The sequence below is a fragment of the Alligator mississippiensis genome, chromosome 1 (assembly GCF_030867095.1).
Source record: "Alligator mississippiensis isolate rAllMis1 chromosome 1, rAllMis1, whole genome shotgun sequence".
Taxonomy (NCBI): Eukaryota; Metazoa; Chordata; order Crocodylia; family Alligatoridae; genus Alligator; species Alligator mississippiensis.
The window spans coordinates 2,316,376-2,343,427 of NC_081824.1; the positions used below are offsets into that span (position 1 = coordinate 2,316,376).

The following is a 27,052-nucleotide window of genomic DNA, read 5'->3' on the forward strand; positions in this document are numbered from 1 at the left end:
AGGCTGAGAGAAGCCCAGGATGGATGCAATACCTGAAAATATGAAGACCCACTCGAGTGAGTGAGGGTCTTAAGCGGGGGAGGCGTGTCGCAGAGCACTTAGGTGCCCGGCTCCTATAAAGAGTGGAAACTGCTAGGGAAAGAGCCCTAGCAGTGAGTGGGGAGCCCCAGCTGCTGGTTACTGTGCGGGCTGACTGGGGGCGAGCCAGGGCCCATCTTTGCACACACGGGCTGTGGCCAGCAGCCCGGGCACGCGGGGCCGGAGAAGACCGCGGCAAACTAGAATTGATCATGGACGCGTAGTGGTTGATTAAAAGATTGTTTACTTACACCAAAGATGGTAGTGGTGTAGGCTGGACAGCTTTCCAGGCACAGCTCCGCTTAAATCCCCATTGGAGGATTACGACAAGTTCGGTTGCTCCCACGGAGTTATTGAAGCTCCACGGGTTTGGTTCGGTTTCTATCCCCCGGAGTTGCTGAAGCTCCGTGGGTTCGGTTCGGTTCCCTCAACCACGGAGTTGTTAAGGCTCCGTGGGTCCGATTTGGGTATATAGGAAAAGGGATACGTCTAGGATTGTGCTCGGCGACGGGGAGAGGCCAGAGGCTATTTAGATCTCTGTTGCCTTTTAAAAGAGGCGCGTTGGGTCCGTAAGGGTCCGCAGCGCTTAGAGATCTTCACACAGCATGAAGATCCTCCTCCTGGTGAGTTCTCCAATTTCTCCCTCTCTCTCTCCGATTTGGGCGGAAACCAAAGGTGGCGAGAGAGGATGGGGGCCTTGAAGAAGAAGAAGAGGGAGCAGGGTTATGGGGACGGGGGACATTTCGGGTGTGGGAGAGGACTTCTATCGGGATCTGGACTCGCCCAAGGTACCAGACACGGGGGCGATGCCATTGAGTTTTGTGATGCATTGATGAGTGAGGAGGATGGTCACAGGCTAGACGAAGAGTGCAGGGTGCAGGAGGCGAGGGAGATGCTTGGAGACTCCAGGAAAGGCCGGGCGCCGGGAGAAGACGGGCTCCCAAAACACTTCTCTGCCGCGCTTTGGGAGGTGCAGAACTGAGGGAAGCCTATGGGGAAATGAGAGGGGAAAACACTTGGTGGGGGCATGGAGAGGGGGTGATCATCACTCTGGTTTTCAAGGAGGGTGATAGAGAGGCTTTGAGTAAGTGGAGACCTGTTTCAGAGTGGAAACTGCATGTAGGCAGACTGGAGCTGGACGGGGGAAAGGCATCTGACTGTGTGGCACACGCGTTTGTGGTGGTGCCTCTGTGCTGCGTGCAGGAGTGCAAGACAGCAGTGCACAACCCGCGGCCTTTGCACCACAGGCAGTCACAGGTGTCAACTCCCCGGGACAGGAGCAGGGCCTGAGCTGCGAGCAGGCCCATGGCCCGAGGCAGCCGTGGGGAGCAAAGCCTTTGCCAGAGGGGCTGGGGAGGGGCTCCAGGGCCTGGTGTTGCTGCCCTTGCCCAGGGAAGGGCCTGCCCCATGCTGCTGCCAGCACTGGTGAGAAGAGGGTTCCCGGTAGCTCTGGCATCGCGGTTTGAGGCACGGGGCTGGTGCCTTTCTGTCTCCTGCCCCTCTTTTGCCTTCTGCAGGCTCCTGCAGCTGCCCGGGGGGGCAGCACGGGGGCGCTGCCGAGGCCACTGGGGGCTGCACAAGCAGGTGGGGACCCGGCCCAGGGCGCTGGAGCGGCTCCCCCAAAGTTGGATCCAAGCGGCTGCACCAGGGCACTTGGGTTCTGGGTTATTGCAGAGTGGGGGCAGGTGCTGACCAGCTCAGGGGGGAGCATGCAGGGGGCTCCCATGCACACCCCACATACCCACAAACCCCACAGCCAGACCCTCCTCCACACAAAACCGCACATCCCACAAATACCATACCCACACACACATCCACAGCTCCCCACGCAGAGCGGGGACACACACAGACCGGTGCACAGATAGACGTGCAGATCAACACACACGCAGACACAGACATGTACAAACACACACACACAACAGATAAACACGCAGAGATGTACACACACACACAGTAAGACAGGGAAACGCACACATAGACACACACAGATGTGTACACACAGTCAGACAGACGTGCATAGAGGTGCAGTCACTCACTTTCGCTGCAGCCGCTGCGAGTGGAGGGGGAGCCCTCCGCACCTGCCCCCGCGCCCCCCGGCTCTGCCAGGACCAGCCCTGCATGTGCACCCCCCCCCCCCCCACTTCTGCCTGTGTGAGGGGGATGCCCTGGCATCGGGCACTTGAGTGTGTTTGCCTCAGGCCATGCAAAGCTTAACCTGGCATGGGGGCAGGGCAGGGGGAGCCGCGGGGCAGGAGGTGATGCAGACCGTGCAGCCCCTCCTCAGGCCGAGATCCCCTCAGCACCCCCCAGCTGGCGCCAGGGCACGACCCCCACCCCACAGACCTGGCGTCACTGCCCCGGGGCCCCGATCCCTGGCAGCCAAGGGGCCGCGGGAGGTTTGTCAGTGCTGGCTGGAGCCCCAGCGCTGGAGCCGTTCCTGGCCGTGCTGCCCCGGGGACGCAGAGCTGGGCGTGGGGGCGAGCGTGCACACCTGCGCCGAGGCCGTGCCCTGGCCGAGGGGTTTCAGGCGGGGCAGGAGCAGGACGAGAAGCCCCAAGTGAGAGCGTTTCCCCCTGACGTGGATGCTGCTGTCCCCGTCACCGTGTGCTTGGGGGTGTTCATGTTCCCTCCCAGCCCCGTCTCGCCCACGTCCCAGCTCCCCCGTGACACACCGATCTCGTCCCCAGGTCGCAGTGAGCGTGCAGGCCGAGGAGGTGTCCTCGCACAAGATGCCGTCCACTGCGGCACTGCAGGACACTGGCGATTGCTGCCTGGAGGACCCAACGGCCCATTGTGCGGACAGGCCTGTGGAGGAGTCTGGAGAGAGGGAAACCCCAGGGCCTCGGGACAAGCCACCTGGTCCCCAGAGAGGAGTCCCTGCCCCCCCAGGACTCAGGTGAGGGGCCAGATGTAAGGGCCAGGCATGGGTCCGGGTGCCAGAGTGGCTGTGCTGCGTGCAGGGGGAGAGGATCAGGGCTGCAATATTGGTAACCACGTGGCTGGGCTGGGATCAAGCTCTGATCCCTGCGGCTGGCCAGCGCCCAGGCTGGGCCCTGATCCTTCTCGCTGCATGTGTGCAGCTCCCAGCACAAACAGGCTGTGTCTTCGGCCTTGTTATGCTGCCGTGGTACCGATGAATGAACTTATTCATGTTACAGCAGTCACCGTTCAGCGCTCTGTCCTGCTGCAGATTCCCCTGAAACCGAGGGGACCTGGGAGCTCTCAGCAGACAAAAGCTCCTTGGGCTGATGTCCCCGGCCAGGCCCTTCCCCAGGACCACAGATTGATAGATTATGGAGTCAGAAAGGACCCAATGGATCATCGTCTCCGACCCCCCGCCCTGGCAGGAAAGAGGACCAAGGTCAGATGACCCTAGCCAGGTGACTGTCAAGCCTCCTCTTGAAGACCTCTGAGCTAGGTGCCAGCACCACCTCTCTTGGAAGTCCATTCCAGATTCTGGCCACCTTTATTGTAAAAATTGTCTTCCTAATGTCTAACCTGAGTCTACTCTCCACTAGTTTGCACCCATTATTCCTAGTTACTTCCTGAGGCGCTCTGGAAAACAGCGTGTCACCAATTCCCTGTTGTCCTTCCCTGATAAAACTTATAGGTGGCTCCAAGGTCTCCCCTCAGCCGTCTCTTGTGAAGGCCGAAGAAACACAGGTCCCTCAACCGCCTCTTGTAGGGTCTTGCACGGAGATCACTAATCATGTGAGTGGTCCTCCTCTGGAGCCTCTCCAGATCCTCCGTGTCCCTCCTGAAGTGCGGTGCCAAGACCTGGACACACCACTCCAACTGTGGCCTGACCAGTGCTGCATAGAGGGGGAGCATCACCTCCCTCGCTCTGTTGGTCGTGCATCTGCTAATACACGATACGGTGCAATTGGCCTTGTTGACGGCCTCGTTGCACTGCCGGCTCATTTTCATCTTGGGAGTCAACTATGACTCCATTGACACCCATGGCCACAGCCATCGTAGGCTCCAGTTCCTACTGGCTGATGGCATTGCCACCAGGGGGGAGAAAGCCAGTATCTCTTCCCTTTTGATCTCTCTCCCCTGTGTTCAGACTGCGGAGACCCAAAGGGCTGCTGCACAAGGTGAAGTTGCAGGTGGAGAGTTAGAGCCCAGCTGCACTCTCTGCACCTGGCAGCCTGCGTCAGGTTTATTGCTAACTATTGCTAGCCCTGTACCCTCCCTACAGTTTTCACCTCACTGTGGCTTAACACACACGTGACAGTTTTGCTTTCAGTTTTGGGGTGCAGTTTCCCAGAACCTCCATCACCTTGAGACTTGGTACGCATAATGGTCTCAGCAGAGGCTACTGTCACTACAAGTTTCATCTGAATCAGCCAAACAACAATGAAGTTATAGATATTTCATTGATTCCCCATTATACCCTATGGCCAAATCTCCAAGTCTTTTCTGAATCAAATCGGAAGCTCCGAATCGATTCGGAAAGCCTAAAGCTTCACGCGATTCGATTCGGGCTTGTAGATTCAGCCTCTGAATCATCCCTGAAACTGAATCATGATCCAAAGCTTCGCACAGCCCTACAGCCCTACTGATTAGTAAAGAGTCTGTTATAGAGACTGGGATGGCGGGGGCCGGCAGCTGGTGCAGTTCTGACGAGGGGCTGAGAAACAAAACTACCAAACGGGGCTCATCGCGTGGCAGCTGCAGCTTCTAGCAGACAATGATGGGCACATGCAGGCCTAGGAAAGAGGTGATGTGGCAGGGATGAAAGGTGAGGCCAGGGTGTAAGGCAGGGAATGATTCCCCGCCATAAATGGCCACCTCCCTTCCACTCTAGAACTTCACATACTGGGAACCTAGGAGCAGGAGAAAGGACAAAGCTTGGATTTGGCTAAAGACAGTCCCTGGGTATCACATGGAGCCAGTTGTCTTAGGGAGGGCACTGTATTATGAAGGCACTTCTCCCCTGGCAGCACCAACTGCTTTTAGAGAGCAACCGGGATGGCACAAGCTCCAAGGCTGAGGCAAAGGTCATCTCCTCACAGGTTCTCCCAGCACCTGGACTGGTCTCTGCCTGAGGGCTTTCCTTTTATCCCATCCCCTGCATCAAACCTCGGTGGCTAGCTTCTGTGCCCTCTAGGTTCTGCAGTGCCCTATCAGGGCTGAACAACGGGTGAACTCTTGCTGCACTGCACCACCATGAGATTGCTTCCCTGGATGCAAACACTGGTAGGTGCTGAGCGGGTATACGTCCCCAAGCCCTTTCTGCATTGCTGGAAGCATTACAGATGCACCCGTATGTGGATGGACTGGTGCTAGGCCAGCTTGGGGAAGTGGGGAAAGCACTTCCTACACTGTAAGCACTAATATGGTTTCTTCTTTATGTGGATGAGCTGGTGCCGGGCCAGGTTGGAGGACTGGTTGAAGCTCTTCCCACACTCTGAGCACTTATAGGGCTTCTTTTGTGTGTGAATAAACCAGTGACGGTCCAGAGTGGAGAGCTGTCTGAAGCTTTTCCCACACTCCAAGCACTGATGTGGCTTCTCCTTTGTGTGGATGAGCTGGTGCCGGGCCAGGGTGGAGAGCTGTCTGAAGCTCTTCGCACACTCCAAGCACTGATGCGGCTGCTTCTTTGTGTGGATGAGCTGGTGCCGGGCCAGGGTGGAGAGCTGTCTGAAGCTCTTCCCACACTCCAAGCACTCATGTGGCTTCTCCTTTGTGTGGATGAGCTGGTGCCGGGCCAGGTTGGAGGACTGGTTGAAGCTCTTCCCACACCCCGAGCATTGATGTGGCTTCTCCCCTGTATGAATAAACTGATGCTTGGCGAGGCTGGAGGAGTGGGTGAAGCTCTTCCCACACTCCAAGCATTGATGTGGCTTCTCCCCCGTGTGCACAAGATGGTGCCGGGCCAGGCTGGAGGAGTGGGTGAAGCTCTTCCCGCACACCAAACATTGATGTGGCTTCTCCCCTGTGTGGATGAGCTTGTGTTGGGTCAAGTAGGAGGATCGGATGAAGCTCTTCCCACACTCCAAGCATTGGTGTGGCTTCTCTGCCATGTGGATGAGCTGGTGTCTAGTCAGGTTGAAGGACAGGCTGAAGCTCTTCCCACACTTTGAGCACTGATGTGCCTTCTCCCTTGCGTGAATGCACCTCTGCTTGGCCAGGTTGGAGGGCTGCCTTAAGCTCTTCCCACACTTGGTGCCATGCTGTGGCTGCGTCCCCCTCTGCGCACACTGCTGCTGGGACTGGTCTTGCCAGCACAAGTTCTTCCCGAACCCAGTACACTGGTGTGTCTCGCTCCTCAGGTGGATGTGCTGGTGCTGAGAAGGGAGAAGAAATGGGTGAAGGTCTTACTACACTTGGCACACCAGTACCTACACTTCCCCCTGTGGACATGTAGGTGCTTCACCAGGCCCGAGGGGCACACAAAGCTCATCACTCATTTGGCAAAGGAGTGGGACGCTGTCCAGAATGGATCTGGGGGTGAGCAACCAGGGTTGAGAAGCAGGTGAAGCTTTTTGCACACTTGACGCATATATGGGCCTTCTCCCCAGCGTGCCTTATCTTATGAAGAGCAATGAGTGATGGGCAATTAAAAGGTTTTCCTGACCTGGGGGCAGGGTCCGGCTCTGCCCCTGTGCTTGCCAGTGAGCTCCTGATTCCCCCTGAGGCCCTCCCCAGTCTCTTGCCTGGGATGCAGTGCCTCTTTATGTCCCTCAGCTCCATAAATTCTCCCCCGCACCCAGGGCTCTTTCTGGGGTCTGCCTCTCCTCCACTCTCAGGCCCAAATGGAGATGGTACCTGGTTCACTGCTACATTTTCCTTCTGGGGACTCACCTGACTCTTGTGCCATTGCTCCTTCTCAAGTCTCAGGGAGTCCATCTCACCCAAACTCCCTGGGCAAGTCCAAGATGGCTCCAGGTCTGCAGGCCCTTCCGCAGGAGGCTGCTCCTCATCTCTGCTCAGGAACCAGGCACCTCCTGCGTGGGGAACAAACACCACACTATTCCTTGCCATCCTGGCAAGGGGCTAAAACTGCTATTCCTTTTGCTGGAATGGGCCTCCGAATAGGCCTGGACCTCGACACTCGTGTTCCCTCAAGAAATCAAGGTCTTCCTTCCAAAACCCATGTGCTGGGGAGGAGGGAGAGGCAGGTTCTTGTGCGGGGCTAATGTTCCCTACTCCGTGGAGTTCAGACTATCAGGGTTTCTGTCCCAGCATCAGCCCCACCACCTTGGACCCTGCTGGGACAAGCACACGTGGGACATGTGCATGAAGCCTGAATGCTTTCATGCTCTAATGGGCTGAGGAGGAGGGCAGGACTTACAGCTGTGGCTCCCTGTTCTGGGAGAAGCAGTGCTCTGCTTCCAGGACACATTCAGGTGCAGGGAATGAGCCCAGGGAGCTTTTCTCCACTGACAAGTCCCAGGTAGCCTGCATGTCAGAGGAATCTGCACCAGGACAAAGGCCTTGCCATGAACCTGTACCTGGCCTGTGTCGAGCTTCAAACTTTGTGACACTCAGGGCCCCAGAGAGGAAAAAGGAAGGGGACAATTCTGGTGAAAACTGTCACAACCCAAAGTTGTGATTTTTTGTTTTGTGTGCGCTTTGGCACTGCTAAATTATTTTCCTGCTAAATTGCAGCTTCTTTGCACGGTGGAGTTTTCTGCTGCAGAGGAGAACCCCGGTGCAACAGAGAATTTCCTGCCAATTTGTAGCTCTCTTTGCATGGTGCATTTCTTTTTGCATCTAGGAAATGCTCAGTGCAAAGAGTTCCCGCCATTTGTATTGAAATTCGAGCCACATTATTGGTTCACGTGAAATTATGCACACGTGGCAGCTAGCGATTGGCTTGCTAGTTGTATAAAAAGCTTGTGTGGTTTCCGCCCAAGTTGGAGGACTCCACGAACACCAGGAGGAGACTTCACGCTGTGTGAAGATCTCTAAGCGCTGCGGAGCCTTACGGACCCAACGCATTTCTTAAAAGGCAACAGGGGCCTGACCAGCCTCTGGCCTCTCCCCGTCGCCGACAGTTTCCTAGACGTATCCCTTCCTGTGCACAAAAGAGACGGACCCACAGAGCTTCAACAACTCCATGGGAGAGAGCGAACTTGTCGTAATCCTCAAACGAGGATTTAAGCGGAGCTGTGCCTGGAAGACTGTCCAGCCTACACCACGACCACCTTTGGTGTAAGTAAACAATCTTTAAATCAACCACTACGCGTCCGTGACTAATTCTAGCTCGCCCCCGGTCTTCTCCGACCCAGCGTGCCCGGGCTGCTGGCCACAGCCCGCGTGCGCAAAACAGGCCACGCCTTGCGCCCGGCCCGCACAAAAACCAGGGGTTTTGGCGGGGTGGGGGGGGGGTAGAATTCACTTTTCTCCACAACAGGAAACCTTTCGAATCCCACCCATGCCATGCAGCCATTTAACACAGCACGAGACCAGGATGAAACACTTCCCAAGTTCCAGCCCAACTTGGCCAGGAGCAGCCAAAGAAGGTGAACCCCTGCCCTCCATCAATGCTGACCTCGTGAAGGAACATCTTGAGAAGCTGGATACCTTCAAGTCAGCCGGCCCTGACAATCTACACCCCAGGGTACTCAAGGAGCTGGCGAGCATCATAGCCCAGCCTCTAGCGCGGATCTTTGAAAACTCTTGGCGCTCTGGTGTAGTGCCCGAAGACTGGAAGAAGGCCAACGTGGTGCTTATCTTCAAGAAAGGGAGGAAAGTGGATCCGGCTAACTATAGGCCCATCAGCCTGACTTCTATCCCGGGAAAGATCTTAGAAAAGTTTATTAAAGAGGCCATCCTTAATGGACTGGCCGATGCCAACATCTTAAGGGATAGCCAGCACGGGTTTGTTGCGGGTAGGTCTTGCTTGACCAATCTCATTTCCTTCTACGACCAGGTGACCTATCACCTGGACAAGGGAGAAGAGATTGATGTCATACATCTTGACTTCAAAAAAGCCTTCGATCTGGTGTCCCATGATCACCTCTTGGGGAAACTGGCCAATTGTCGCCTTGGGTCCTCCACAATCCAGTGGCTGGAAAATTGGCTCCGGGGTCGGACCCAGAGGGTAGTAATTGATGGAAGTCACTCATTGTGGTGTCCTGTGACCAGTGGGGTCCCCCAAGGCTCTGTCCTTGGACCCATACTGTTCAACATCTTCATTAATGATGTGGACACTGGAGTCAGAAGCGGACTGGCCAAGTTCGCCGATGACACCAAACTTTGGGGCAAAGCATCCACGCCAGAAGACAGGCGGGTGATCCAGGCTGACCTGGACAGGCTCAGCAAGTGGGCGGACAAAACTCTGATGGTGTTCAACGCCGATAAATGCAAGGTTCTCCACCTTGGGAAGAAAAACCCACAGCATCCTTATATGCTTGGCAGTGCTATGTTGGCTAGCAGTGTGGAAGAAAGAGACTTGGGGGTCATCATTGACCACAAGATGAACATGAGCCTGCAGTGCGATGCTGCGGCTAGTAAAGCGACCAAAACGCTGGCTTGCATCCATAGATGCTTCTCAAGCAAATCCCAGGACATCATTCTCCCCTTGTACTCGGCCTTGGTGAGGCCGCAGCTGGAGTACTGCGTCCAGTTTTGGGCTCCACAATTCAAAAAGGATGTGGAGAAGCTTGAGAGAGTGCAGAGAAGAGCCACGCGCATGATCAGAGGTCAGGGAAGCAGACCCTACAATGACAGGCTGAGAGCCCTGTGGCTCTCTAGCCTGGAAAAGCGCAGGCTCAGGGGTGATCTGGTGGCCACCTATAAGTTTATCAGGGGTGACCACCAGTATCTGGGGGAACATGTTCACCAGAGCGCCCCAAGGGATGACGACTAGGTCGAACGGTCATAAACTACTTCAAGACCGTTTCAGGCTGGACATAAGGAAGAATTTCTTCACTGTCCGAGCCCCCAAGGTCTGGAACAGCCTGCCACCGGAGGTGGTTCAAGTGCCTTCATTGAACACCTTCAAGAGCAAACTGGATGCTTATCTTGCTGGGATCCTATAACACCAGCTGACTTCCTGCCCTTTGGACTCGATGATCTTCCGAGGTCCCTTCCAGCCCTAATGTCTATGAAAGAGTGCCGAGGGAGCTGGCTGAGGTCCTTGTAGGACCCCTGGCAAAACTTTTCCAAAACTTGTGCCACTCAGGGGAGATCCCTGAGGATTGGAAGAGGGCCAATATTGGGCCCATCTTCAAGAAGGGGAAGAGGGAGGACCTGGGCAACTATAGTCCAGTCAGTCTAACTTCTAGCCCAGGGAAAATCCTAGAAAAAACAACTCATCAAGGAGTCAAAAGGTGGTATGTTCATGGAGGGTAGGATCCTGAACAACAGCTAGCATGGCTGTCGTGCGTAGGCCTGGTCTTACCTGGTTATAGAAGAAGGTGTGGTTGGCATCTCATCACCTGGACAAGGGAGAGGAGGCCAACATTATATACTTAAACTTCCAAAAGACCTTTGATCTAATATCCCATGATATCTTTGTGGGGAAATTGGAAGGTTGAGGGTTTAACCGCTCAATGGTTAAGCGGGTAGGAAACTGGCTGTGAGGTAGGACCTAGAGAGTTTTTATGAACGGATCTGTGTTGTCCTGGCGAAGTGGCCAGTGGTGTCCCTCAGGGGTCTGTGCTTGGTCCAGTGATTTTCAACATCTTTATCAATGATTTGACTGTGGGGGCAGGAAGAGCTCGCTGGCCAGATCTGCAGACAACACCAAGTTACAGGGGAGCATGGTCACCCCTGAAGACAGGCTGTGGATTCAGGCAGACCTGGACAGGCTGGAGAGTTGGGTGAATTGGAACCAGATGAAGTTCAACACTGAGAAGTGTAAGGTCCTCCACCTTGGCGCAAACAATCCCCAATACATTTAAAGGCTCCGTGGTGCCAATTTGACTAGCACCATGACCAAAAGGGATCCAAGGGTAACAACTGACCACTGAATGAATGTGAGCCCTCAGAGCGATGTGGTAGCCACCAGGGCAAACAATACTCTGGTACGCATCAATCGATGCAACTCATGCAAAACCAAGGGCGTGATTTTTCTGCTGTACTTGGCATTAGTGAGACCGCAGCTGCAGTACTGCGGTTCTGGGCACCGCACTTCAACAAGTACGTGGAAAAACCGAAGAGGGTCCAGAGAAGAGCCACCCATATCATCAGAGACTTGCAAGGCAGACCGTACAAGAAGAGGTTGAGGGACTGGGGCCTCTTCAGCCTGAAGAAGAGGAGGTGGCCGAGAGGTGACTTGGTACCAGCTTACTGCTACATCAAGGGCTCAGTGAACACCTGTTCACTAGGGCACTCTTGGGGAAAGCCACAAGCTCCTGGAAGAGCATTTTAGGCTCAACTCTAGGAAAAACTTTAGTCATGGTGCCCAGACAGTGGTAGAAGCTCCCTCCAGAGGTGGTGCAATCACCTTGGACATCTTCAACAGGCAACTGGATGGTCACCTGACCCCAGCTGGCTTTCCTGCCTGGTGCACGGGGCTATATCCGATGATCTTGCAAGGTCCCTTCCAGCCCCCAACTATCTATGAAACAAAAAGGGAAGAGCTGCTTTTCTCCATAGCTTTCAATTTCAGGGAATGGGAACAACACCTGCCTGGACACATTACAGCACAATGTGCTGTGTTTGAGGTCAGCACAGGGCAGGTCTGCAGATCCCCCTGGCACTCTGCACTTGCAGCATTTCTGAGAGCAGAGTAGGGTGGAGGGGACAGCCACAACCCACCTGGCACGAGGTCCTCCGATCTGGAGATTTTCCAATGATCCTCATCGTCACAGACCCAGAGCTCCACCTGTCTTTGCTGGATGCTGCAGATTAAGGCAGGTGTAGGACCTCGATATCCTGTTTGGGGCAGTGGTTAAGGAGGGTTAGTGACTGGGTATTGGAATAACCACATGGGATTTGGGGGAAGGGATCTTAAGAACTCAAGGTTTCTACTAGGTCCTTGACAGACAAGCCAGGACGGGCATTTAGGCTGGAAGAGAAGGCATCGCAGGGGGAAGCAGAGCATAGACCTTATCACCCAGGTGGACAGACAATCAGAGAAAACCAACCAACCAGAAAGCACCAACCACTCCCGGGTATAGAAAGTGCATCAAACTGACAGTCACCAGGGACAGGCACAGAGATGCAGTGATTCGTGATGTACTAGGGGGCAGAAAGATAAAGCTTTTACTGTTTAAAAGGTACCCAAAAGAAGAGCTATTGGGCCCACATAGGGGTGGATAACATTCATCTTATCACAGTGTAATTCCAGGCAACAGATTGGAAGTTAACTTCTTCTCAGTTAAGTTTTACAGCGAGGACTTGTGGCAGTGAAGAGCATCCATGACAGGTGCTGACAACGAGACTTCTTTCTGGGAGACAGGGTAAAGTCAGCATCAGCAGGGCATAGGAGAGGATGATTTTAGAGCAATTGTAGCTGCAACTGAGCAATGATCCCACCAATGGGACGATCATCCAACGAGGGGAGATGAGCACACAGGTTGGCAAATACTGCAGGGTTTAAACATGAAGTTCCTGGGACTCATGGATATGGACAAAAGGAGGCAGAAGGGCACACGTTTCACAGCATGTGAAAGGGCACAACGTAGAAATGGTCTATGTCATCCTTGTTGAGCTAGAGAACGCATTTAAGCACTTCCCTAAGGAAATCCTCCGGGAGAAAGGGAGAAAAAGGAAAGCAAGACAAAAGCAAACTGATCTACTGAAACATAAGTACCGTCAACCCTGCGCAGAAGCCAGAACAATCCCGTATTAGAGATCCTCTGGAAATAAAAACTGCTTTTCACTAGCTCCTGCACCTAGCCCACCTCTCTTATCACAGTGACGGTTGTCTGATCGGCAGAGGGGCTTTAGGAGGAGGAGAAGAAAGCTTTTGAGAATGGCAGACTAAGCTTCAGAGCACAGGTCCTTACAGAAATACAGCAAAGCCAGAGTCTCCGGTCTCTGGAGAGGGAGCTGTTAGGAAGAAAATGGACAGAAGCTTCCTGTGACCCCTGGTAGAAGCACCTGGGTAACATCACGGGTCCATGTGGCACTAGAGGAAGCGTTAAGGAAATGCATCATCCAGGTGTTGAAGAGGCAGAGGCCTCCATGAACTTCTCCTGGGTCATAACCACAGGAGGAGAAATGGGGTTTAGAGATCACAGAATTGAGAACGCTTGGATTATTCGATGCGTTTGGACAGGACACGCTAGTGAAAGAGAAGAAAAAAAAAAAAAATGAAAAAAATTTCCAAGAGCTGTTAGTGAACTCACGCACAGTAAATTGAAGACGATACGAATGTGCTGAGAAGGCAAAGAGAGATAGTGTTGCCAAGAAACTGCTGAAATTGGCCGCACGGGCAGTTGCAAGAATGGGGAAGACACAAGTGAAGGCGGCTGGATCAAATGAAGGAGGATCTATCAAATAGGAAGTGTGAGAGCAGTGTGATCACCGACAGAGCAGTGGGGAGGAAGCGGATTGAAACCACCAGGGAGAAGTGCGTGAGGAGGAGAGTGTTGAAACACAGGAAAAAGAGAATAAATGTCAGAGTCCGCACAGCACCAACCGGGGGAAGCAAGAACCAGAGCCTTACCCAGGGAAAGGAGGGCTTGGTAAGTCTTCAGCATCTGGTCCCGGTAAAGCATCTTGTCTTCATCATCCAGCAGCTCCCACTCCTCCCGCGTGAAATACACTGCCACGGCCTCAAACACCTCCCGGAGCTGCGGGCACAAGCGTTGCAACATCAGTGTCTCCTGGGCCAGCTGCTCCCGGCCCCACGGCCCTGTCTGCAATCACTCGGCACTACAGCTCATTGCAGGCTGAGCCAGGACAGGCAGGGCTGCAACATCCCGTTATTCAGCTGACGCATGACGTGGATGCAGCTGTGGACATGGGAGCTCGTGTGTCGGCCTCAGCCCAGCTCATCACGGTCTGTCAGCTCAGTACTTTGAGGCAGCCGGGCCGGCACATTTAGGGGCAAGGAGTCCTGTCTCCACGCACTCTCGCCAGCCTGCCCCGTGCCAGCGCCCCTGGTATCTGCACTTGGGAGGGAGCTCCTGCTAATGCCAGCGTGGGCTGTTTGCAGCATGCGGCATCACAGGCCTGATGCTCTTCATGTCTGTCTGATCCCCATAACTTTTTGGTTTGTTTTTCTTGATTGTTTTTTCACAGCGCGCCCCGAGCCGCGCCCCAGCGGCGCTCCCCGCAAGTGCCCCGGTGCCCCGCTCACCTCCAGGCCCGGCGCCTGCCCCCCTGGGCCAGTCCTCTGCAGCTCCAGCTTCACAGGCTCTGCTCCACGTTTCTGCTCAGCGCTGCTCAGGGTCCCAGCACCTGCGGGTGGGGAAGAGCGCACAGGGCAGCGCTGGGGCTGCGGGCACGGGGAAAGCCCCGCTCGTGTCCTACACTGGCCTGGGACTAAGGCAGACGGAGGCTTTGGTGTGTGGAAGAGGGGAGAGAAGGTAGAATCCACGTCCCACAGCTCTTGCTCGGGGCACGAGGCGGAGACGAGCCCCAGTAACTGTGTCCCAGCCCGGGGCGGTCATCACAGCGCCACGCAGGGCCGGCAGGGCCACGGCGCCCGGGGCGAGCGGGAGCGATGCTGGAGCTGTGTCACGGCCACAGGCTCAGGGCGGGCGGGCGGGCGGGGGAAACGCAAGGGCAGTGCTGTGCAGGGCAGGCGGGCGGGGGACGGTGTCGGGCCGCCGGGAGAAGGGCGCTGCTGCGCTGGGGAGCGCGGCCGGGCCCGCACGGCGCGCCGCCGATTCGTGCGCGGAGGGACGGCGCTTCCCGCTCCCGGGCACGGCCCAGCCGCCGCCGCCACCGCTCCCTCCCTCCCTCCCTGCCCCGGCCTGGCCTGGCCTGGCCCGGCCCGGCCCGGGGCGCCGGACCCCGCAGCGCTCGTCTGCTGAGAGCGCCCAGGTCTGCTCGGACGCGGAGGAGTCCGCCGACATCGCCGCCCCGCCCCCACGCGCGGTCCCTCACCTGAGCGCGGCGGCGGCGGCCGGTGCCCCAGGCCCGGCCCCGGGGGCTCCATGGCTCCCGCCTCCCGCACGAGCATGTGGGCGCCGAGCTGAGCCCCGCCCTCGGACACGCCCACAGCGCGCTCCACCCCCCGCCCCGCCCCGCCCCGCGTCCCGAACCACTCCCTGCCCCCACGCCGCCCCGCCCCGCCCCGCCCCGCCCCCCGGCGGGTCGGAGTCTCCAAGACTCGCGAGAACAAACGCGGCGGCCGTTTAAAACCCCGCGCGAAGGACGCACTGCCGTTGGGGGGGAGGGCGGGGTTAGGGTCACAGCCCCTCCCCCACGCCCAGCCCCGCCCCCGGGGTCCTCCGAGCCCCCGCTCTTCCCACAATGCACTGCACACGTCCCGCCCCTTCTGTACCCGGACCCGCGTGACCGCCCCCCCCTGCGCCCTCGGGCCCCTCCCACTTCCCAGGGGCGGAGTCTGCTGTTCCAGGCCCCGCCCCCCGTGTTCGACCCGGCCCCGCCCCTGCTCCCGGGACCCCGCCCCGCCCCGCCCGGGGCCTCACCTGTGTGCAGACAGCGCCGGGTACGGGCGGGGCGGGGCGGGGCGGGGCGGCGCGGCGCGGCCGAGGCGGGGGGTGCTGTCCCGCGCAGCAGCAGCGCGACAGAGCTCTGCCCCGCTTCCCCTCCTGCCCGCTCCCCGGCGCCTCGCCCGCCCGCCCGCCCGGGGCCAGTCCCAGCCCCAGTCCCAGTCCCGGCCCCCGGGCGTGCCGGACACAGCGGGGCTCTCCCGGGCTGGGCTCCTGTTCGCTGCTCCCTGCTGCGCCTTCATGTGCAAACCAGCCCGTTGTCATCCTGATGGCCCTTCCCCGGGGCTGAGTGCCCCACCCGCCCCCTTCCCTCCCCTCCCCTCCTGCTTCCTTAACCCGTGCTTTCCCCCGGTGACAGAGGGCACAAGAAAGGGAAACTGAGGCAGGGAACGTGCATGTGCAAACCACACCATTAAGCCCACAGGTGTCATAGACACCCCTCTTGTGGTCACAGCCCCAGGGCCCAACCCCCATGGGGTTTCCTGGCTCTGCTTGGCACAGCGGGATCTCCCTGCCCACGGCCTCCTTGAGCCCAGGCACAGCTCACTCCCCTGCCCCCCGATCCACAGTCTCCCGCTGCCCTGTGCCCCTCACTCCCAAGCCACAGCTCCCTACCCTCACTCCTGACCCACAGTATTTTGCCTCCCTGGGCTATGCTGGGACCCTCAGTCCCAACCCACAGCCCCCATCCCTGCTGTTACCCCTCACTCCTGAACCACAGACCCCAGCCCTGCCAAAGGAGCCCCCCAGGTGCCCCCATCCCAACCAGACCGGTGTGCGGTGGGACTCCGATCCGCGGCATGGCGATGTTTCCCTAGGTTCAGGGGTGTGAGAAGACAAGCCTGCTGGCCCTGCGGCCGGGGGCTGGGAGACCGCCCAGGCCTGCCTTGATGATATTCTTGTGCTCCTGGGAGACGGCGCCTGTGGCCAGGGTGGGACAGGGGCAGAGCTGGGGGGTCAGAGCCACATGGTGCAGGCCCTGGTGGTTTCATGGCCAGGACGTGGTGCTTTCACTGCTGTGGCCTGGGTGTGTTTCGGGGCTAGGCAAGGCACCTGCTGATCCACACCCCTGTACTCCCCAGGTGTCCTGTGCAGCAGGAAGGCAAGAGGTCTCCCGGGCACAGGCAGGGTCAGCTTTCTTGCCATCCCCGGGCTGCCAGTGCTTGCTGCCTTTGAGACAGCCCCAAAGTTGGGTGCTTTGTTCCCTCTCCCCCACGTTGTTCCCCTCTGGGTGCGCACTCCTGTAGCTCAGACTCGGGAACAGTTTGGCTGGTGGCAGAAATGCCGGGGCTCTGGCACTCACCTGCAGGCAATCCCTGCACCGAGACCTCCAGCACGAGCCCAGGGAGGCCCCAGCAGGAGAGGCGTCTGTCCGGGAAGCCCCACCCTGCTGCCAACACCCCCTGGAGGACGTGCAGCTGCCCCTCTCGAGGCACGAGCCGGCAGAGGGCGAGCAGCCGAGCGCTGGTGCTGTGAGCTTGCTGGAGGAGGCTGTCGTGCGGAAGTGCGAGTGGCTGGCCAAAAGCATCTGCCAGGAGTGGAAAGTGAACCCACACCTCCCCAGGAAGACCAGAACACCCTGGACAGAGAAATGGTCTTTCCCTGACCCTCGCACCTTGGACCACTCAGCCACCCTTACGGAGCATCACTCCCTGCCCTCGTCTTGCCTTAAATTGTCCTAATTACCACAAGTCGGGCTTAGAGGGCAAGAAAGAGCACTCCTGGGTCAGCCAAAGTGCTGGCCTGCCCTTCCCTGGGGTCTAGTGGTCTAGCAGTGGAAAGGGTGTGCCTCTTGTCCAGCTTCAAGCCCTGCCCCTATCTTGGGACCAGAAGTTCAGCCCCAGACCCCTGACTTTCACCACCACCAGCTCCAGCCCTTAGCCCAGACGAGCTCCCTTTGGCTGGGTCTGCTCTGGCCTCAGCCCACCCTTCCCGGATGGTCTAGCCATGGTTAGGGTGCGGTGTGCTCATTGCTGTGGCCTGGGTTTGATCCACAGCCAAGGAAACCCATTTCCTTTTCCTTCTCTTTCTCTCCTGTGTCTTTGCCACAAGGCACTCTCTCCCCTTCTCACAGGGAGGCAGAGCTGTTTTCCCCTCCAGGATGTGCAGGTGCTGTTCATCACGTTCCCTTGTTGACTTGTGCGACAGCTCTAGCAAGGCCGAGCAGGGAAATGCAAGGCCAAAGAGGCCAGGAGGAGGTGTAAAATGGGGAGAAGAAAACAGAACACGTAAAACCACGTTTGTGAAACTGGCACCTTTGACACGAGCGGCCAGTGCAATATTCACTGCGGTCCAGTGAGCGAGGCACCCAAGGCTCCCACTCGCCTCCCCACTTCGTCCCTGCAGGGTCGTTCTCCAGAGGAAGACGGGGACACAACCCGAGTTGTCAGCTAGGAGCCTTCCTCAGCTCCACACTGCGCTTCGGGATGGCAATGGGTTGTGGGAGGCGTTGTCCTTTTGACACCCTGGGGGTGTCTGCACAGGGGAACAGTCCCGCTGTCTCTCCCAGGATGCGGGATGCAGCCAGGAAAGCCGGAGACAGGAAGCTGCAGACCGCCGTGGTGCACTTGTTCATCTTTCGGGGCACCTGCGCAAAGGGCCGCAGAGGACAGGGTCTCTCCCACCTGCGAGCGTATCCCTGGCCAGCCCTGCCCCTCGCAGGCTCTTGGCAGCGTCCCAAACTGCTTTCCTGAGCATGAGGTGGCTCCCCTCTACAGGCAGCTCGGAGGGCAGGGAGAAGCTCCCATCTTGAATCTGGACGGGTGTCTCTACTTCTGGGACTCAAAGGGGCCCAAGGCATTGTCAGGCTCCCACTTGGTGCTGTTAACATTATAGACATTGGATTTCCTGGGTGGTTTCTGAGGAATTCATGACCTACATGTATGGAAGGGAAGCTAAAGACAGGAGGAGGGTGCTGGAGTTTAGAAAGGGGAGTGGAACAGCATGGGGTAGGAATCAAACCCTGAACAAATTCTTAAAGCACAGCTTTGCTTAACCCTAAACCACACATGAAGTCTGGGGCTTGTGGTTACTGCTTAAGGGCAAGGGAAGGAGCTCCACACTTCCCCATTCCTCCCCTTCCATGGATGGCTAGATGTCCTCTTTCTGAAGCCTTGCCCAGTCGGAGGAGTGGATTTGGGTTGGACTGCCTCACCAGCCTGAGGCGAGTGGCTGCCCTGGGCAGGTGGCTTCTGGCAAGCCTTCTCCATGCATCTGTGAGGCTAGTCTTGTACTGGTTCTGTGGTGTAATGGCCAGCACCCTGGACTCTGAATCCAGTAATCCGAGTTCAAGTCTCGGCAGAGCCTCTGGCTTGTGTTTCTTGCAGCACCAGCTGTTTTGGAAAGAGGTGGCCTGGCTTGGCTTGGCTCTCTTGAAGTTCCCTCTCCTTTGCTCTTCCCCACATTGCAGGGGTGTGCAAAATACAGCCTGTGTCCTGGATCTGGCCCACAGCATGACACTTTCCACCCCACAGACTGGGGGCAGTCCAAGCAGTGGCACATGCAGCCAGTCCCACCACCCCGGGCGCACAGTGGGGCTGGGGCAGCCACAGACTCAGTGTCCCCCTGCCCCACTGGCAGCAACACTGAGCATCAGCAGCCAGATGCTGCTCCCCACCTGCCATGGCCCCATCACATCCCCTCGCCTGAGCCTGGCCTGCCTGCTGGGTCCTCAGCCAGGCCCCATGGGATCCCGCCAGTCCGCCCATTCTGCCTGGCATCCTCAGCAGTGGGCTTGAAATGGACACGTCCAGGTCAGAGAGGATTAATTGCCCCTTCCTACCCTTCCACACCTCTGTGCTGGGTCAGCACCCCATCCTGCCCTGCTGCACCTGGGTGGATCAACTCCCCAACTCTGGAAATCCATGCATTTTTTAGAAGGTGATATGCCATGGGTGCGTGAGCATGAGGGAGTCACATGGAGAGCAGGAGCTCAGGAAGGGATTTGGGGTCCTCGTGGCAGCCAAGACAAAGAAACAAACACACAAAAGGTAGCCCAATCACGTCCCCACGGTTATAGCGTTTCCTCTTTTTTCTACTGCAGGCTTTTCTTTCAGTTGTGGCCAGTGATGCTTGATCAGCTTTGGATCATGAGAGTGAAGATCACCCAAAAGCTTGAGTCTGCTTGTCATTGGAGTGAACCAGAATGGAGGGAATGGAGACCTTTACCTTTTCTTTTTCAGGACTTGGACAAGTCCTGCTCCTACTTCCATAGCTTTTCAAGCATTGGTGGTTCAATGGTAGAATTCCTGCCTCCCATGCAGGAGACCTGGGTTCAATTCCCAGCCAGTGCAGAAGCTCCTTGTTAGTGCTGTCAATGCCTTAACACTCTAGCGCTGTTCTTGACACAGGTATTTGTTGTTGGTAACTTGCGCTGGTTTCTTGACTTCAAAAAAACATCTTCCAATGCAAAGATCTCAGAAAAGGCAGAACATCACAGCATATTCTGACATTACTGATTCCTTTTTGAAACTTCTGGATTTATCTTATGAATCATGTATGGATATATACACGGTGAGCAGTGCTAATAGTGTGGCACCATTAATAAAATCTCATGGCCCTCCAGAGTGCCCAATCACCCTGGCTGCAAATTACTCTTCTAGATTATGTCATCTGCACTGAGAGGATGCTACAAATAGAAAGAAGGTGAACAAAAATGAAGCCTTCACCCCATGCCTTGCCCAGCAAGGAAAATGAATAGTGCAACCAAGAGAAACCCCATATATTTAATGCCTTAATTTTATTTCAGTCTTGACAAAAAGGGTCCACTGTCCATTGAGAAATGCAGTTGGCAGTAAGGAAAGCGGAGGAGGGAATGAGGGTGATGTTCAAAGCTAGATTCTTGCTGGGAAGGCCAGCACCCTGGACATTAAATCCTAAATTTCAGATGCCATTAGGAGTGCCGGCAGTGAGGGGGGTCATGGCAAGCAGTGACTGCCATGGCGCTTTTCTCAGGGGGTGCATGTGCACATGCACCTGCATGCACCCCTGATGTGTCACCAATGATTTAGGGGCAAGGAATGAAACCCTGGGGCGCTTGTACATGTGGCACCAAGATGATGTACAAGTGATGAAAATTACCCTTAATAGTGTCAGACTTTTCATGTATGTGAGTATTATGGCTTTTTAATTAGTTCTCATCATTGCAAATGTAGTTTAGTTTGCAACGTGTCAACTTGCAACCATACAGCCATAAATCTGCCACGTGCACATGGTAAATCACTGAATTACGTGTCCTGGATCCCTTTGTTCACCAGGTGTCAGTACAATTCTTGTGTAGTGAGCCCCCTTGTCCACCAAAAGTTGCTGCAATTTGCAGGAACTTGTGTATAATGAATGTTTTAGGACAGCAGGTGTAGCTGCAGAGCCCAACATGAATCAATCTTCTGATGACCTCTTTTATTACTTTATTAAACCAATAATTCAAAGAAATGGGTCAGTGCTTGTTGTCTCCTATTTCACTTGGTGTGGTGGGTGTCCAAAGGGCCCTAGGGTGTGTTGTGGGGTTGAAGACAGGGGGGTGCTTCTGGGTTCTTTTGGAGATGGATCAGTGTCTGCTGTGTCTGCGCTCCCTTCTCCATTACTGGGGGTACTGTGGTGGGTGGCGTGCCCTGACCCCTAGGCCCCGTTGGGTGTGCTCTGCTCTGAGCAATTAACACCAGATGCTGAGTGCAATCTCACAGCTTTGCATCAGCTGTTGGGTTTTTTTTTCCAGCTCCCTGCCCCCCATGAGTCAGCAACCAAGATGTTCACACAAGCAGGTTGCTGGCTTGCAGGGACAATTAGCATTGACTAAAACCTGCCTGACTGCTTTTGAAGACTTGCAGGTGAACTCCTGACCTGTCTGCCTGGCCTCGCCTCCCCTCAGGCTTCTGCTGCAACAGGAGCGGTCTGATCCCTTCCCACAGCTGGGTCCTGAGCTGGGGGACGGCTGTGTCGGGGGCCTGCTGCCTGACTCTCGTGCAAACCCACCTGAAACCCTGCTCTGCAAATGGGAGGATCTGATGCACTAAAAGAATAGAGACACCTGTAATGGGGACAGTCCCCTCTTCCCTCCCCGTCCTCCACAGCCAAGAGTCCTAGGCCAGGCACTGGGTAAAACCCTTTGCTCTTCTCTGCCCAGGTGGAGAAGCTCTGAAAATCCCTATTGAGACTTTGGTGAGACCTGCAGTGGGGGCCACTTTCCCTCCCAGTCCCTCCTCAGCCAGCCTGCTGGCCAAAGAAGGGCCATGGCCGGGTGACTGCCCTGCCTGACAGCTGTAGTGGCTCGCAGTGGGGGCTTTACTCCCTGATTACTCCCCAGGCCCAAGCCAGGACCTGGGGCAATCACGTGGCCATGTTGTGCCCCTGGGTAACAGGCCAGCTGTGCACGAGTATGGGGGAGCAAGTGGGGCATGGGGACATCCAGAGGAAACCGGGACTTGGGCAATGGGATCAGAGACCCAAATAGAGATGTGGGGGCTAGTGTCTGGGGATGGAAGGGAAACACTGAACGGTGAGCGCATCTCTTGCTCCACCAGCTCTGCGGGGCTGGGGCTGGTGACTGGGGGCCTGCGCTGTGTTGTCCGGCACTGCTGGGCTGGTGGAAGCGGGGCACGGCCCCCTCAGCCTACCCACCCCCTGTGCAGGCTCCCACAGCCACACTGCAGGGAGCTGCTGGGGGATGCCTTCCCAGTGGGGTGTGGGGGAAGGATCTGGATGCCCTTGGGCATAAGACAAACTTACACGGATGCCCCTTCCCCACCACCCAACTCCTCTATAACTCATGAGTCCCACCTGCAGCCCTTCCCACCCGTCAGCCTGATCCCCCCCCCCGCGCTGCCCGGCAGCTGCTTGCCCCTGGCTCAGCCAAGCACAACTGGGGGCAGCTCCTGCAGGGACTCGGACACAGACCGGGGTATGGATGGGGCTGTCCCTTCTCTCCCGGGACAAACTTCACCCCTTCTGGGCAGCAGCAGCAGCTGGAGCTGCAGGTCCTGGTGTGCAAACCCTGCAGCCTGGCACCCTGTGCCCTGCCCCTGCAGTACACACAGACCCCTTGGCCACCTGCTGCCCCCCATGTGCCCCACACAGCACCCCCTGCTCACTCACCCCATAGACCCCCAGGCTCCTGGCCTGCCCCCGCACAGACACCCGGGTGCTGATGCTGTCCTGCCCCCTGCACTAACCCGACCCGCACCTGCACGAAGCCCCAGACCCTGCACCAGGTGACGGGGAGCAGTTCCCAGTCCTGTCCCTGACCTACATCTTCCCCGGCCCTGCCCGGGAGCATCAACCCAGAGCCTCTGCAACCTGCAGCATCCACCCCCTCTCCCATACCCTCTCTGTCTTCTTGATTTGCCCCAGGTGCTTGGTAGCGGTGCCCATCTTGGCTGCCCTTTGGAGGCTGGTCGTGTCTGGTGGGCACTGCCCGTGTCCTCCCCCAAGAACATCCCACCGGTCTGTTGGAGCTCCAGCAGCTGCAGCAAACAGCCCTGCGGGAGGCATCACCCGGCCTGGGGGCAGCCAGGTCCAGGGAGACTTGCAGGAAGGCTCCAGGGCAGGGAGTGGTGGGAAGGGCCTGGCCTGGGGCACCAGCCTGAGATTTGGTCTGCCGCTCTGGGTCGCACACGCTGTGCTCCCAGCCCTGCTGCCCTCCCCTGGGCCCTCCGGAGCGCCGTGTGTGTGACCCAGAGCAGCAGCGCACAGAGGGGCTGCACAGGGAAGCTGCCTGCTGCTGCAAGCTCTGCGCTGCCCTGGTCACACTTCCCGTCTGCATGGGAGCGGTGCGGGCAGCACGCATGGTTGTGCCCCTCGCTGCTGCCCCTGCCTGCAGGGGAAGTGTGGCCAGGGCAGCAGGGAGCTCAGAGCGGCAGCTTTCTGCACCTCCCGCTGTGCCCTGCTGCATGGGAGGGCAGCACAGTGGGAAGCATCGTTGATATGTTGTGCCTCCCCAGAGCCCGGGGCTGGGGCTGGGTCTGGGGCTGGCAGGCAGCAGCTGTTTGCAGCCTCCTGGCTGCAGCTGGTCCAGGTTCTGGGTAGCTGCTGATAGCCAAGGAGCCTGGGCTGAGGGCGGGGCAGGGGCTTTGGGTGGGGGGCAAGCTGAGACTGGGGCATTACCTCGTTTTAAAAAAAATGAAAAAGGAAATAGGTGTGGATGGAGTGAGGAGGGTGGCACTCAGGCCGTCTGCACCTGGAGCTTGGGGAACCCAGCACCGGGAGTTTCACCTTCAGGAACACCAGCTGCTGCCCCAAACCAGCATCCAAGCAGGTGCGGTGGGATGTCACTACATCCCCAGTGATGCTGAAGACCCTCTCAGTCGGCACACTGGTTGGTGGACAGGACAGGACTTCCCGGGCAACTGTGGCCAGATACAGCCCCACCTGGCTGCGGCATGCCCAGTAGGCCAAGGGGTCGCACATGCAACGGCTCCACATCCTTGGCAAAATAGGCAGCCACCAAGGTGTGAGCACTACCTGCCTGATGCTGGTGTCTGGTGGGTCTGGACCCCACCAAAGAAGCCATGCCCTTCGCCCACGTTGGCAGCACCGGTGGTGGAGGACAAGGCTGGCTCATGGATGGGGTGCTAGCATGAGACAGTGGACCCACCTGGTCATCAAGACAGAATCCGAGGTTAAGGAAGTAGAAGGATTGTGGGTTAGGCTACATGGGGGGCAAGGAGAAAGGGATTTGGTGGTAGGGGTCTGTTACAGACCCCCACACCAAGGGGAAGAAATAGATGCGGGGCTCCTGAGGCAACTCTCGGAGACCATAAAAGCTAAAGAGGCAGTAGTCATGGGGGACCTAAACTACCCAGACATCTGCTGGGAGACGCAGACAGCAAGGTCCCACCGCTCACGCAGGTTTCTAACCTGTGTACAGGACCTCCACCTGACACAGGAGGTGCATGGTCCCACTAGGGGGAATGCCATACTGGATCTGGTATTGGCAACAGGGGATGACATGATAGGGGACCTCCAGATCGGTAGCCACTTGGGAGACAGTGATCACCTAATAATAGAATTCAACATAAGATGTCGAGTGGGTAAGGTAACTAGTAGGGTGAAAGTGCTAGACTTTAGGAAAGCTGATCTCAATGCACTCAGGAGATTAGTCAAGGACGCACTGCAGAGTAGGAGTTTTGAAGGGATGGGAGCCCAAGAAGGGTGGCTGTGCCTTAAGGAAACGATCCTTCGGGCACAAAGCGAGACGATCCCCGAGCGAGGCAAAAAAGGGAAAGGGGCCAGGAGGCTTCCCTGGCTGACCAGAGAAATCCAGGGCAGCCTAAGGGCCAAAAGGGGAGCACATAAAAAGTGGAAACAGGGTGAGATCACTAAAGATGAATATACCTCCTCTGCTCGTGCTTGTAGGGAGGCAGTTAGGCGGGCCAAAGCTACCATGGAGCTGAGGATGGCAACCCAAGTAAAGGACAACAAGAAATTGTTTTTTAGATATATAGGGAGTAAAAGGAAGGCCCAGGGAGGAATAGGACCCCTGCTAAATGGGCAGGAACAATTGGTGACGGACGGGGGGACAAGGCTGAACTCCTCAACGGGTTTTTTGCCTCAGTGTTCCTAAGCGAGGGGCACGACAAGTCTCTCACTGGGGTTGTAGAGAGGCAGCAGCAAGGCGCCAGACTGCCATGCGTAGACCCTGAGATGGTGCAGAGTCACTTGGAAAGAACTGGATGCCTTTAAGTCGTCAGGCCCGGATGGGCTCCATCCAAGGGTGCTGAAGGCACTGGCCGACATCATTGCAGAGCCACTGGCGGGAATATTCGAATGCTCGTGGCGCACGGGCCAAGTCCCGGAGGACTGGAAAAGGGCCAATGTGGTCCCCATTTTCAAGAAGGGGAGGAAGGAGGACCCGGGCAACTATAGGCCAGTCAGTCTCACCTCCATCCTTGGCAAAGTCTTTGAAAAAATTATCAAGGCTCACATTTGTGAGAGCCCGGCAGGACAAATTATGCTGAGGGGAAACCAGCACGGGTTTGTGGCGGGCAGATCGTGCCTGACCAACCTAGTCTCTTTCTATGACCAGGTTACGAAACGCCTGGACACAGGAGGAGGGGTGGATGTCGTATACTTAGACTTCAGGAAGGCCTTCGATACGGTATCCCACCCCATACTGGTGAACAAGTTAAGAGGCTGTGACTTGGATGACTGCACAGTCCGGTGGGTGGCAAATTGGCTGGAGGGTCGCACCCAGAGAGTCGTGGTGGATGGGTCGGTCTCGACCTGGAAGGGTGTGGGCAGTGGGGTCCCGCAGGGCTCGGTCCTTGGACCGATACTCTTCAATGTCTTCATCAGCGACTTGGACGAGGGAGTCAAATGTACTCTGTCCAAGTTTGCAGATGACACAAAGCTATGGGGAGAAGTGGACACGCCGGAGGGCAGGGAACAGCTGCAGGCAGACCTGGACAGGTTGGACAAGTGGGCAGAAAACAGCAGGATGCAGTTCAACAAGGAGAAATGCAAAGTGCTGCACCTAGGGAGGAAAAATGTCCAGCACACCTACAGCCTAGGGAATGACCTGCTGGGTGGCACAGAGGTGGAAAGGGATCTCGGAGTCCTAGTGGACTCCAAGATGAACATGAGCCGGCAGTGTGACGAAGCCATCAGAAAAGCCAATGGCACTTTATCGTGCATCAGCAGATGCATGACGAACAGGTCCAAGGAGGTGATACTTCCCCTCTATCGGGCGCTGGTCAGACCGCAGTTGGAGTACTGCGTGCAATTCTGGGCGCCGCACTTCAAGAGGGATGCGGATAACCTGGAGAGGGTCCAGAGAAGGGCAACTCGTATGGTCAAGGGCCTGCAGACCAAGCCCTACGAGGAGAGACTAGAGAAACTGGACCTTTTCAGCCTCCGCAAGAGAAGGTTGAGAGGCGACCTTGTGGCTGCCTATAAGTTCATCACGGGGGCACAGAAGGGAATTGGTGAGTATTTATTCACCCAGGCGCCCCCAGGGGTTACAAGAAACAATGGCCACAAGCTAGTAGAGAGCAGATTTAGACTGGACATTAGGAAGAACTTCTTCCCAGTTCGAGTGACCAAGGTCTGGAACGGGCTCCCAAGGGAGGTGGTGCTCTCCCCTACCCTGGGGGTCTTCAAGAGGAGGTTGGATAGGCATCTAGCTGGGGTCATCTAGACCCAGCACTCTTTCCTGCCTATGCAGGGGGTCGGACTCGATAATCTATTGAGGTCCCTTCCGACCCTAACATCTATGAATCTATGAATCTATGTCCCCCCGCCTCCGCCGCTCTGCCTCCCTTTCTTTTCCAGCATCTCCGTCCACTGATTCAGTGTTTGGCTGCCACATACAGTGCCCTTCACCCTTGGGTCACACATGGTGACCAGCACACGGGCTGTACTGGACCGCAAGGGATCAAGCTGCTTCCAGATGCCCTCCTTCAGCTGCCTCACCAGTGCCTGCACATCTGGTGACAGCGGCCTGCCCCAGC

General features: G+C 56.9%; 2 protein-coding genes and 2 non-coding genes across 4 annotated transcripts; 3 read left to right on the forward strand and 1 right to left on the reverse strand.

The window, feature by feature from the left end:
- The first annotated feature begins 803 nt into the window (after positions 1-803).
- LOC132250371 (uncharacterized) lies at positions 804-4,199 on the forward strand. The gene is made up of 4 exons (XM_059727179.1): positions 804-866; positions 2,309-2,635; positions 2,766-2,974; positions 4,145-4,199. Exons 1-4 carry the CDS (start codon positions 804-806, stop codon positions 4,197-4,199), a joined length of 654 nt encoding a protein of 217 aa, XP_059583162.1.
- A 239-nt stretch (positions 4,200-4,438) lies between these two features.
- Positions 4,439-15,138, reverse strand: LOC132250711 (zinc finger protein 501-like). Its single transcript, XM_059727785.1, has 6 exons — positions 15,040-15,138; positions 14,288-14,388; positions 13,652-13,778; positions 11,797-11,913; positions 6,889-7,031; positions 4,439-6,371 (listed from the first exon to the last, which is right to left on the reverse strand). The coding sequence occupies exons 1-6, from the start codon at positions 15,113-15,115 to the stop codon at positions 5,415-5,417; spliced, it is 1,521 nt and encodes a 506-aa protein (XP_059583768.1). The 5' UTR covers positions 15,116-15,138; the 3' UTR covers positions 4,439-5,414.
- A 3,707-nt stretch (positions 15,139-18,845) lies between these two features.
- On the forward strand, positions 18,846-18,917 carry TRNAQ-CUG (transfer RNA glutamine (anticodon CUG)). Its single transcript has one exon. It is a non-coding gene; the product is annotated as a tRNA-Gln (tRNA).
- A 915-nt stretch (positions 18,918-19,832) lies between these two features.
- TRNAG-CCC (transfer RNA glycine (anticodon CCC)) lies at positions 19,833-19,903 on the forward strand. Its single transcript has one exon. It is a non-coding gene; the product is annotated as a tRNA-Gly (tRNA).
- The last annotated feature ends 7,149 nt before the right edge of the window (positions 19,904-27,052 follow it).

Coding starts and splice junctions, on each gene's coding strand:
- LOC132250371 (XM_059727179.1), top strand. CDS start 804: ATGGGGACGGGGGACATTTCGGGTGTGGGAGAGGACTTCTATCGGGAT. Junction 2,636..2,765: donor AGCAGGACGAGAAGCCCCAA/GTGAGAGCGTTT, acceptor TCTCGTCCCCAG/GTCGCAGTGAGCGTGCAGGC. Junction 2,975..4,144: donor CCTGCCCCCCCAGGACTCAG/GTGAGGGGCCAG, acceptor CCCTGTGTTCAG/ACTGCGGAGACCCAAAGGGC.
- LOC132250711 (XM_059727785.1), bottom strand. CDS start 15,115: ATGCTCGTGCGGGAGGCGGGAGCCATGGAGCCCCCGGGGCCGGGCCTG. Junction 14,389..15,039: donor GCCGCCGCCGCCGCGCTCAG/GTGAGGGACCGC, acceptor CCCCACCCGCAG/GTGCTGGGACCCTGAGCAGC. Junction 13,779..14,287: donor GGCAGGCGCCGGGCCTGGAG/GTGAGCGGGGCA, acceptor TTGTGCCCGCAG/CTCCGGGAGGTGTTTGAGGC.